Source organism: Prionailurus viverrinus, unplaced genomic scaffold, assembly GCF_022837055.1.
Source record: "Prionailurus viverrinus isolate Anna unplaced genomic scaffold, UM_Priviv_1.0 scaffold_38, whole genome shotgun sequence".
Lineage (NCBI taxonomy): Eukaryota > Metazoa > Chordata > Mammalia > Carnivora > Felidae > Prionailurus > Prionailurus viverrinus.
Window position 1 is genome coordinate 79305 of NW_025927606.1, and position 12456 is coordinate 91760.

General features: G+C 55.6%; 1 protein-coding gene across 2 annotated transcripts in view; it reads left to right on the forward strand.

Moving 5' to 3' along the window:
- The window catches only part of ATP2C2 (ATPase secretory pathway Ca2+ transporting 2), a 61191-nt gene that overhangs the window by 24283 nt on the left and 24452 nt on the right, over window positions 1-12456 (forward strand). Inside the window, exons 4-7 of one of the 2 annotated variants that reach the window (XM_047846241.1) lie at window positions 2635-2724; window positions 3527-3562; window positions 3665-3726; window positions 6182-6290. In XM_047846241.1, coding sequence (XP_047702197.1) covers window positions 2635-2724; window positions 3527-3562; window positions 3665-3726; window positions 6182-6290 — 297 coding nt within the window. The remainder of the gene's footprint in view (window positions 1-2634; window positions 2725-3526; window positions 3563-3664; window positions 3727-6181; window positions 6291-12456) is intronic. The other variant, XM_047846242.1, reaches the window with a different exon arrangement.

The following is a 12456-nucleotide window of genomic DNA, read 5'->3' on the forward strand; positions in this document are numbered from 1 at the left end:
GACCAGCACCCGGTCCCAGGTCTCAGAGTGGCCCCCGCCAGGATGCACAGCCCTGAGCTGGCCTGGAGCCCGGGGCTGGAGGGGCCCTGTGTCCAGAAATAGTCTTGTTGCTCCGGGAGTCCTGGGTGGGTGTGGCCTGCAGGGAGAGGAGGGGAGGGCAGGGCAGGGAGCCAGGTGGCCTTATGGAAGTGACCCGGACAGGAGGACATGCACCTGAGGCAGGACAGACATAGTGCTGGTCTCTGCTCTGCTATGTGACCTTGAGTAGGAGTTCCAACCCCACCAAGCGTCAGGTTGCCCTGCCTCAAAATGGGTGCGGGCTGCTTCATTCATTCATTCAGTCATTTATTCATTCTAGATAAGTGCTTTCCATGTTGCTGGCCATGGGCTAGGCATTGTCCGTAGAGCAGCAGCCACACCGACTTTCTGCTTTGGGGAAGACAGACGGCCAGCTTCCTGTGTCATCCGTCACCACTGAGTGTGGTCAGGACGGCCGTTAGGAAATGATAGCAGGGCGGCTTTTTGGGCTGCGTGGTCAGGGGAGCCATTCGACTGGTGCCCAGAGGAGGTGATCTTCGAACAGAGACCTGAAGGAAGGAGACACGGGAGCCGTGCGAGGGTCTGGAGGAAGGATGTGCAGGAGGGGGAAGTGCAAAGGCCCTGGGGCAGGAGAGGCCTGATGCATGGGAGGCTAACCGAGCTTCAGAAGGTGGCCTGGAGATTTAAGGCGCCCAGTGCCTGGTGCGTTACGGGTGCCCGGCCCGTGTTTGTGTCTCTCTTACCGTCTCACCTCTATCCAATCAGATGGCAAGTCTGTGACGGGCTCCAGGCCGAAACGAAATCTTACTGCTAGCTCTCCTGGACTGAGGCGTTTCTCCTCTCTGCACCAGGTTGAGTGGTGTCCTCCGCAATTCACATCTACCCAGAACCTCAGAATATTCTCTTATTTGGAAAAGAAGGTCTTTGCACAGGTGGCTAGTCCAGAGCAGGTCAGACTGGTCAGAGTGGCCCTAAATCCAATGCCTGGTGACCCTAATCAGAAGAGGGGAGACACACAGAGACACCCACAGGGAGGAGAGGGCCATGTGACCCAGGTGGGGCGTGTCTTACAAGGCAAGAGCCCCAGGGATGGCTGGAACCCCCAGAAGCTGGAAGAGGCGGGAAGGATTCTCTCCCAGAGCCTCCAGAAGAGACTGTGGCCGCACCAGCACCTTGATCTGGAGTTCCGGCCTCCGGAACTGAGCGAGAACCAGCCCCCGGTGTTCAAAGCCCCCCAGGTCGTGTCATTTATCACAGCAGCCCCAGGACACTGATGCACCTCCGTGGGCTTTCCGGAGCTCACGTTCCCCTCTTCTCTTGGACTTCGTTCTCCCGGATCTCTGAGGAAAGGGTGTGTCTGCCTCCGCCGGGGAGTGCATGGCCTTGGCAGTGAGCTCTGCCCGCAGCACTGGGCGCAGCCCAGGGCCTCGCAGCCCCTCGCTCTGCTGGCTGCCCCGAGACTCTCAGAAGCGACAGTGGGACTTCGCTGGGCACACGTTTCGTTTATCTTTCATTAGGGACATTTTCTTTTCTTTTTTTTTTTTTTAATTTTTTTTTTCAATGTTTATTTATTTTTGGGACAGAGAGAGATGGAACATGAACGGGGGAGGGGCAGAGAGAGAGGGAGACACAGAATCGGAAACAGGCTCCAGGCTCCGAGCCATCAGCCCAGAGCCCGACGCGGGGCTCGAACTCACGGACCGCGAGATCGTGACCTGACTGAAGTCGGACGCTTAACCGACTGTGCCACCCAGGCGCCCCTAATTAGGGACATTTTCAAAACTATGCATAAGTAGAATAATATAATGACCCCCACATACCCATTATCTGCCTTCGATGATTATCAGTCCGTTTGACCCACTTTTATCCACCCCCCCCTTTCTCTGCAGCCTTTTAGAACAGATTATGGTTACTGAATCCTTTTAGCATGGCCCCATTTTAAACAACTATGACACCTTGACTTTCACCTCGATCCTAATCTTTGGTCTACTCTCTCTCTTGCTGTTTTTATGTGTTTGTGTTTCTGTTTCCTTTTGATCGTCTGTAACATGAGACACTATGTAGTCTGTGAAATGAGGGGGCAGATCCATGAAACAATAAAGCAAACACCCTTTCGGGAAGTTTCTGGGACACCCGTCGACGGGTACGACCTCCCCGGAGGCCCCCGAGGCAGTTAGTTACAGGAGCAGGTTGGTGTAGTTGGGACACATGGGACTGGGGAGCTGGTGGAGCGAAGGGGACCCTTAGGCCGTGCTGGACCAGCTCTGGCCAGCCACCAGAGGGGCTGGGTCCTGCCCTGGAGCGTCATGGAGACGTGGCAAGGTGGGACCGGGACCTCCAAGGCAGGGCCGGGGCCGGCGTCTGGACAGGCACGGCGTTGGACGACCCCCGGGGAGCCAGTGTCAGTGAAACGGCAGAGGTGGGATTTCGGGTGGAGGGGACCCTTTGGACGGGGTGGTATTTCTCCCTAGCGCTCGGGCCCCTGTGGTGCCGGCCCGGGAGCCCGGCCTCGAGCAGAGAGTTGCGTCCTAGAGGGGAGGGACTGGAAAGGAAGCCCTCACCACCCACCCCTGCCGCCCTGTTTTCACTTTTCAGTTTAAGAACCCCCTGATCCTGCTCCTCCTGGCCTCCGCCTTGGTGAGCATCCTCACGAAGGAGTATGAGGATGCCGTCAGTATCACCGTGGTGAGTGCCCGGGGTCCGTCTCTGCCCCGCACGGCGGTGTCCTGGTTAATTTCGCCGTCGCTGTCTTGGCGGATAGCCAGGTGGCCTCTGGTTCCTTCCTGTGGGGAACAGTGTCGCGGAGAATTCCTTGGCCGAGACCCCCGGGCTGGAACTGCTCTGTCCCGTCTGTGCAGGTAGCACAGAGACCGGTCCACAGAGTGGTCCTTTGTGAGCTGCTTCCCAGAGGTGACCACCGAGCACCTGCTTAAAAAGGATTTCTTCTTTAATTTAGGTGAAAGTCGCATCATTTAAAAAGTAAGCGTTTTAAAGTGTACAGTACAATCCAGGGGCGCCCGGGAGGCTCAGTCGGTTGAGCGTCTGGCTTCGGCTCAGGTCGTGATCTCACGGTTCGTGAGTTCGAGCTCCGCGTCGGGCTCTGTGCCGACAGCTCAGAGCCTGGAGCCTGCTTCAGATTCTGTGTCTCCCTCTCTCTCTGCCCCTCCCCTGCTCATGCTCTCTCTCTATCTCAAAAATAAATAAAAACATTAAAAATAATAATAAAAGTATACGTCTGTACTGTAGGATCCTGTGTTGTGTGTCTATGCAGAAAAATCTAGAAGGGTACCCCAAAATGTGAATCTTTGGATACCAGAATTTGGGATGATTTTTCTGTTCTTTTTTTTTTTATAAATTTCTGTGTGCTTGTTTTGCAAGAAGGGAACAGAGTTGGCAAGGCCGGGTGCCGTGGTCCACCTTCCACGGGCCAGCTCGCTCCCTCGTGGAACAGCTGGGTGCTGACACCCCCTCCCTGTTTGCTCCCTAGGCGGTGCTTATCGTGGTGACTGTCGCCTTCATCCAGGTGCGTAGCTCTTTCCTGAGGTCTCGGGCGGGGTAACCCGGGTGTGACGGGAGCCTTGGAGTTCCCGGCCTTGAATGTCATGTCGGCTGTGCTTCCCGCCAGGAATACAGATCTGAAAAATCGTTGGAGGAGTTGACCAAGCTGGTCCCTCCCGAATGTAACTGGTGAGTCAGAGATGGCCTGGGGCTTCTTGGTTCCTCGGGGCAGCCAGTGGGCTGGTGGGGTTGGCAAAAGTTTGCCAAGTCTGTGTCCCTTGTGGTGCAATGGAGGGGAACCCCGCCTTCCTGGGGGTTGGGAGACATGGCGTCTGCCTTGCCAACGGATTACTGTGTGTCCTTGGGCATGTCGTTCGACTTCTCTGGGCTCTCACGGTCTCATCAGGGTCTAATGAGAGTGCCGGGGCTGGGGCCATGGGTGACGGGAGTGGACTTGGGAAGAGAGCAGCCCGCGACCCCCGTGGTATGGTGGGCAGGGCTGGACTGAGTGGACTGAGCCGTCGCGACGGGGGGCTCGAACAGGCCGAGGCTTCCGGCCGTTGGGCTGTGGGGTGAGACGTTGCAAGGCTGGCCTCAGCGGCCCTGCCGGCCTCTTTCCGGCCTGGACGCTTCCGCGTCACCCGTTGTTACCACACGGCCATCCCCGGAGGCGTTTGAAAGGGACAAAGGGAGACCGAGAATGCAGTGCTATGCGGTAGAACTTTCTGGGATGTTCTGTAATCCACGCCGTCCAGGACGAACCACTACTCACCTATGACCACGTCAGTGTGGCTGGGGAAGTGAGTTCTTCATTTCACTGAACTTCAGTAGCCGGCGGGACAGCTGAGGCTTCCGGCAGGTGCACAGTCCGCTGCCCCAGGGTAGGGACGCGGCCGACACCCGGGAGACAGTGTCTGGGGCCTGGCATTTTCTTGATGTCATTTCTAGTTTGCCAGTGACTTTTCTAGTCTCTCCTGGTGAAAATGGACTGATTTCAGGAAAGGGCCAAGTCTGCGCCCCTCCCCCGTCCCCCAGCTGGCTCTGCTCATGTTGTTTTGGGGCCAGTGTCTTTCCCAAATATGCACCTGCTGCTTACAACAAAGTAGCAGAAAGTATCTCACAGGTCCAGGGCCTTGGGAAGGGTTTAGACACACAGTAACCCTCTGCTTTCTCAAAGATGATGTTTGGGGAAGAACCTGAGCATGTATCTAGATACATATGGCACAGGTGCGCCCCATAGCTGGGGTAGAAAGCTCGAGTAGGTTGCGTCCCACCTCCCAAGAAGCCAGCAAGCGAGGGTGTGTGTGTGTGTGTGTGTGTGTGTGTGTGTGTGTGTGTGTGTGTGTGTGTGTGTGTTTACAGAATGGGGAAGCCTTTCTCACGAGCCCCCAGGAAATGTCCACTCGTGTCTCACAAACCAGTGTTACAAAAAGTGCCTGTGCCTAAGCCAGTCCTGGGCAGGGGCTGGGCTCACCCCGATGGTCTCAGCCAGTCAGAAGCCACTCGCTGGAGCAGACGGCTCGAGGTGGGAAAGGGTGGCTCTCTCAACAAGAGTGAAATCTGTTAACGAAGAAGAGGGGAATGTCTGCTTCCACGTCCGAGGTTGGCAAAGAGCTTGAGACCAGAAAGGGCTTGGTGTGTTCAAGGGCTGGATGGCAGGAGTGCGGGAGGGGGCAGGACTCAGTCAAGGGGGCCTTAGCAGGGCCTTTGGGTTTGAGCCCAAGGTCATCGAAAGCCATTGGAGGTGTAGAGCAGTAGGAACTTGTGATCTGGTTTTTTATCTGCTTTTTTGTGGTTTTTTTAAAATTTATTTTGAGAAAGAGAGAGAGGGCACAAGCAGGGGTGTGCAGAGGGAGGGGGAGACAGAGAAGCCAAAGCAGGCTGCGTGCTGTCAGCGCAGAGCCCTATGTGGGGCTAGAACTCACGAACCGTGAGATCATGACCTGAGCTGAAGCCAAGACTTGGACACTTAACCGGCTGAGCCACCCAGGTGGCCCTGATCTTTGCGTTTTAAGAGCCCTCTGGCCACGGCGTGTGGGACAGAGAGAAGATGGCCAGGGACGGGGCGGGAGCCCTGCTGGGACTGTGGTGCCTGGGGAGGGTGGCAAATGGGGGGATTGCAGCGGGAGCCTGTGCCCAGAAGCACGCGGCTTGTTACTGGCACGGCCGTGAGCAGGGGTCATGGCCCAGCGGGAAAGGAGGTAAGATGCCCCCCCAGCTCTGCCAGGCTGAGTCCTAGAGACAGTGCTCTGTGCCCGCGCGGTGTCTTCTCTGAGGACAGAAGTGCCTCTAGCCACTGGCTCCATTAAGGAAGCTTTAGAGCTGCTGACTTACACCTGCAGAAGCTTCTGGAGGCCACGTGGCTCCGCCTTGCTTCCAGGCAGGGTAAACAGTAGTAGCGGGCCCGCGTTTCAAATGAAGCCGAGGGTCTCCCAGAAGCCACACGCTTCGCCAAACGTCTTTTAGCGTGTGTGACCTTAAAATACGACAAAACCACGAAGGCGCGAGGCTTTGTCCATAACTGAGAGAGAAAGCGTGCTTCTGTATTCTTTGCTCAAATTGGCTAAAGTGCGCAAAAATAGGATGTGATCAGCATGTCGGTGTGTGTGTGTGTGTGTTTGTTTGTTTACCGTTTCACATGCAGCATCAGAGAAGGAAAACTCCAGCATTTGCTCGCGCGAGACCTGGTTCCCGGAGACATCGTGTCTCTCTCGATCGGAGACCGGATCCCCGCAGACATCCGTCTCACTGAGGTGAGGAGTCCCGGACCCTGGCCTTTGTGATCTGCAGACACTTAGCTTATTGGCGACAGGCATATTCTCCCTCCCTCTCTCTCCCTCCCTCTCTCTCTCTCTCTCTCTCTCTCTCTCTCTCTCTCTCTCTCTCGTGCACGCACACAAGGCATGAAGCTAGCAAGCAAGCTCATTTTAAGCACAAAGCCCCTCGAATTGTGTTTCATAAATTATTCATTCCCAGTTTTAAGTTTTGGTTATGTGATTTTCTGGCTTAGAGCAGACGGCACTAGCCCGTTAAACCAGGGTGGGACTGAGGGATGAGGCAAGCGTGGCTTCTAGAAGGAGCTGCTCTGATGCCAGAAAGAAGCGTGACCCGATTGCTCAGTGCCGAGGAGGGAAACAGACCAGCGGAGACACAAAACGGAAGTACGAGCTTTTACGATAGTGCGGGTTGGGGACGTGGGGTGGGGGGCGAGCCGTGTCCCTGACCTTTGTGGGTGTCATGGTGCCACAGCGTCACCTGAGGCTCTCGGAGATAGTCCTTGATGTATCAGAAAAGGTGAAGTCGAGTTCAGAGGGATCTGTCGGCGGGGGGTGATCTATTTTACGAAACTTTGCAGAAATGCTGAAGAATCATTCACAGCTTTCAGTGATAACGGCTTCAGTGCAGGCGGTCTCCCCGACTCACTTATTTCCAGAGCATGTGTCTTCGGGAATTGTAGGATCATTGGCATGCTGTTAACACAGCGGCCTGGAGGGGCGCCCGGTGGCTCGGTCGGTTGAGCTTCTGACTCTCGATTTCAGCTCAGGTCACGATCTCGAGGTTTGTCAGTTCGAGCCCCGCGTCGGGCTCCGTGCTGACGGTGTGTGGAGCCTGCTTGGGATTCTCTCTCTCTCTCTCTCTCTCTCTCTCTCTCTCCGTCTCCCTGTCTCCCTCCCCTTCTCTCTCTGCCCCTCCTCCACTTGAACTCTCTCTCTCCCTCTTTCTCAAAATAATAAATACACTTAAAGAAAACAAAAACACAAACAGTGGCCTGGAGAGGGTGATGGGGAAGGACCAAGAGCCAAATCCGGGCCCCGCATTTAAAGCCCCGAGCCACTCTCTGCGGCAGAGGCAGGGGCCCGAGGGACACTCCCGCTTTCAAAGCCTTCTGCCCCTGACTTTGAGATCTGCCGGCAGGGTAGGGACCCGGGTGAGCGGGCTGGGGGGCTTGCTGTCAGGCTCATGCCGCTGTCCCTTCCTGCAACAGAACAGATTCCTCGGCGTCTGCTACCCCCCTCCCCCGCCCCGCACTGGCCTTCAGCGGTCCAGAGGCGGTGCCTCGAGGCGGCTAGTGCCCTGGGGCCGGGCATTGGCGCTGAGTTTGAAGCCAGGGCCTACCGTTCACAAGCTGGGTGGCCTGGAGCGAGGTACTCAACCTGCGTGCCCCCCGTTTTCCCGTCTGCAAAACGGGAGAAGAAAGTGGGAGGCCGTGAGGATGACATCCCCTGGATGGAAAGGGCTCAGCCCAGGGCCTGGCACGGGTGAGTGACGCACGCTGGAAATCCGGGGGCCCGGGGTTTCATCTCCCCGCCCCGCGCCTGCCAGCCTGCGACTCTGACGAAGGCTCGGCCTCCCTGAGCCTCGGTTTCCCCATCTGTCAAAGGGGATAGCGTTCGTTCCGCCTCAACGAGTTACCACCTGCAGCGCGCTCGGCCCGGCGGCCGGCGTGGCGTGAGCGGTCGGTGCGTCGGCAGTGGCTTCATTGCGCTCCCTTTCCCGTCCCCCCACCCCCACCCCAAGTCCCCACAACAGTTCGTAACTCTCTCCCTCAACTGGTTTTCTTCCTGCCTATGTTAAGGCCACCCGTACCTGCTTCTGATGCCACGGGATGCTTTTTTTCCCTGCGACCGGTCACAAGGCGGCACCTTCCCCTTCTTGGTATTTTGCAACTGCCCTGAACAACCAGTGCCTTTGTTTATTCACCGTGGCATATTGGTGTCAGCTATTAAACCCCGAGATCCGGGAGAACTTTATATAGGGCTTAAAGCCACTTAGGTCCAGGAAACAGCGGGTTCAAGAACGTTCTTAAAATAGGTGAGCCCGCCACCCGTCTGCATCGTGTGTGGAGGTCACAGAGTATTTTCTCTTCCCACAGCGAAAACAAACGCCAAGGCCTGGGGCGGGGAGAGGCTGATGCGGCCCGGCCAGTAGAGCAGGGTCACTGTTCCTTGTCTTTCTTTGACCACTTTTAGAAATGAAAAGGGGGTTGAATGGAATCTGTCGGGGCTCCAAGTAAGGCTCTGGCTTAAGGGGAGACTGGCTGGGCGTGAGGAGACAGGAACAGCCTTGTCTGCTCTCCAGCAGGAAGGGACCAGAGGCTTCCACCGTCTTCAGGCCCAGCCACCTCCGGGTGGCCACTGGTGTCACATAGGTTCTGGGCCTTGAGTATCTTTAGCCACCAGAATCGTTGCACAGGCATGCACACATTGTTCCTTCTTGGCCCAGACATTCCCCTTCATCTCTGCCTCCCAGCGTGTTTCTCTTTCCGGAAAGAACGAATGCCCTTATATATAAAGTCGGGTCTGTGCCGACCACGGGGTAGAAACTGCTTCCTTTCGTCTCCCAACAACCTTGAGAGAACACGACCTCATCTTCTGACGGTACGAGGCCACAGAAACCGGGAAAGGTCGAGCAGCCCGCCTGAGGTCATGCACCTGTCACTGGGGGAGGAGGAGCACATGCTCTCTGGCCTGCAGTCGGCTGTTCGGACTTTTTCTCGCTCCGTCTCTCCCTCGGGGTTCCCCAGTGTATCTCTCTCCTCTGGCTGCTATAACAAAGGACTAGATACCGAGCGGCTTAAGACAACACAAATGTATTATCTTACGATTCTGAAGGTCAGAATGACAGCTCATTTCACTGGGTGGAAGAAAGGAAGGTGTTGGCATTTGAAAACACAACAGATAAACCTGGGCAAGAGTTAAGGCTCACATCTCAGTTCAGAAGGTCGGGGTGTTGACTGAGCCTCCGCCTGGAAGATTCCTGCCAATCCCAAATTGACTTCAATGAAGTATATTCAGGATCAAGCCTGCCTGATTTAAAAATGTCCTGAAGGGGCGCCTGCGTGGCTCAGTCGGTTAAGCATCCGACTTCAGCTCAGGCCATGATCTCCCAGTTCGTGGGTTTGAGCCCTGGGTCGGGCTCTGTGTTGACAGTTTAGAGCCTGGGGTCTGTTTCCGATTCTGTGGCTCCTTCTCCCTCTCTGTCCCTCCCCCACTTGAGCTCTATTTCTCTCTCAAAAATAAATAAAACATTTAAAAATTTTTTTTAATGTTTTTATTTTTCTTTATTATCATTTTTTTTGAGAGGCAGAGAGAGACAGAGCACGAGCGGGGAAGGGGCAGAGAGAGGGAGACACAGAGTCTGAAGCAGACCCCAAGCTCTAAGCTGGGCCCCACCCCATGGGGGCTCGAACCCACGAACCATGAGATCATGACCTGAGCTGAAGTCAAACGCTCAACCGACTGAACCACCCAGGCGCCCCATTAAAAGAAAAAATTTTTTTAATGTTCTGTAGACCAGATTAAGCTGTGAGCCTTAGTGACCTGTGCCTTTGTCCATATATCTAGTTAATTCCACTCACTGCCAATTCTGTTGTTCTTCCTGGCTGGTTCTTCTGTCCATGCCCACTGCACCTCCCCCTCCCTGGGGAACCATCCTTGGCCTCACTTGGGTTCATTCCTTGGACTGTGGGCTTCCCTTCCCAATGCCACTGGCCGTGTCTTTCAACATCTAGCATCATTTTGTGGATCTCACTCACCTCCCTTCTCTGGTCAAGACTTTTCATGGCTCCTCATTACCCTCCAAATTTCTTAGCCGATGCCACAGAAGCTACTGAGTTCCAACCCCACCTCCCCCAGTGATCCATGTGGACCACACCTCCTGTCTTCTTGCCTGTACCCTCTCCATTCAGGGCTTGTCCCGCCCGTGGCTTCAGCACCAGGGACAGCGCCCACCGCACCACCCCCCCCCCCCCCCCCCCACCTCCACCCTCTCCCCACCACCCCGGCCAAGAATCTGTGTCCCAAAGAGGGTGGATAGGTGCCCACACTCAGCACCCTGGGTTTCTATCCCGTTAAAGCTGGTGGGGTGCTGGGAGAAGAGAGGTCTTTTTTATTAAGCCTGTTACTACCGAGTTCGCGCATCATCGATCCCCCCCCCCCAATTTGCTTTCTCTTCCTTCCCTGCCTGATTCACTCACCAACTGTGTGCTTATCCTTCGAGGCCCATTTCAAGTCCCTGATCCTGCAGGAACTCACCTCTTCCGGCCCATCCCCCAACCCGGCAGCTCCGCCCTCCTGTTTCTCACTCCCAAGCCCAAGGCCGCAGGTGCGATCTGACAAAAACATCCGACTGCGGTCAGTTGGGCTCTCAGGCCCAGTCAGCGGAGGGGTTTCTCTTCTCCGTGTTGACTTTCTGTTCTTACCACAGTGCTGCTTAAATGTGAACAAAGTTAGGTACAAATTCCATGTGCTTCAGTCTGGAAACCTAAGCCAGATTTTCCTAGGAAGTACAACGTATTCAAATGATCATCCTGTCCCATGGGACGGTGCCTTCTGGAAACCGAATCCCTGCTTGCCTGGGGGATGTGGTGCCACTTTCTCCCGCCTGTGTGCGTGGTGCCAGCAGCCGGTGGTGCTGGGCGACTTCGTCTTCCTGTTTCTTCCTTCGTCGTGTTAGGCGCCACTCCAGGAAGTCCCTTGACTTTCCCTGTGTCCTGGAGATAAAAATACAAACACAAAGTCTAGATCAGTGGCGGTTGTTATTTGACTATGGTAATAGAGTGAGAGAAATGCCTGGGCTTCAGTGGGTCAGGGATTTACTCCTCTCTCACAGGATGAGAGACTGGAAGGGGGGGTGTCCAGAGCCAATATGGCGGCTCCACCATGGAACAGAGTACAGGGCTTCTCCCAGGCCCCCACTGTACCCTCCGCAGGATGGGACCGTCCTTTAAATGCTTGCAAGATGGCTTCTGGAGCCACTAGGGCGAAGGCCCAGGGAGGGAGAAAGAGGAAGCCAGAAGGGTGAAGAGCGTCTCACCCTCAGTCGTCTTCACAGATCTTGCCCTGGACTGTCCGTGACTTCTCCCTGTGTCCCAGTGTCCAAAGGGCTGGAGACACTGTGAGCTGCAAGGGATGCTGGGAAATAGCGTGGCGGGGGAAGGGGGCACATAGCCACCCCCAAGTCCAGATACCACTGCCAACGGGGTTTCTGTTAGGAAGAGGGGACGTGGGCATTATACAGGCAAGTGGGAGCCTTTGTCATTCTTGGGGACTGGGATCCTGCGGCCCTGAACACATTTTAAAAAGATCGCTGCTAGATTTTTTTTTAATTTGAAAGTATAGAGAACTCACCGGTCCCTGTTCGAATAATGCCGACCTAACTGTTCTCTTGTGAGCTTGTAGGAGGTTGGCTTCTCTCAGTTGGTCTTAGATACTTAAATGACAAGGTCCTTAGGGGCAGAGCTCACCCTGGCCCCCACGTATGTCCCCCATAGTATCCAGCTGGCCACAGGAGGCTCACCTCTTGTGTGATAGCTACTGGGTCTGTGGTCCGTTTTGCAAGATGGTCAAGAGTGCGGTTTCTGGAACTAGAGCCTTGGCTCACGCTTCGGCTCTGCCACGAAGCAGCTGTATAACCTTGAACAAGTTACTGGAGCAAGTGACTTAATGTTTCCGTGCCTCAGTTTCCCCATATGTAAAATGGAGAAAACAGTAGCATCTTTCAGGGAGGGGATGGGGATTTGGAGAGAGGGGCCTTGCAAAGTGCTCGGCCCAGGGCCTAGCTCATCACAGGAGTTCTGGGAACGTGGGTGCTCTCTCCTCCTCTCCTGGTGTGTGTGTGTGCGTGTGCACACGTGTGGCTTCTGGTGTTAACACAGCCTAAGGCGGCTGCTGAGTAAGCTGGCTCCGTGATGCTCCAGGCACACGGATTGTATGGGTTTCTCCAAGGTGGGCAGGACGCGGAGTGTCCGGAGAAAGACACAGGTGCTTTGCAAGATACGTTCTAGGGGCTCCTGGGTGGCTCAGTCGGTTGAACGTCCGACTTCGGCTCAGGTCACGATCTCACAGCTCGTGAGTTCGAGCCCCGCGTCGGGCTCTGTGCTGATGGCTCAGAGCCCGGAGCCTGCTTCGGATTCCGTGT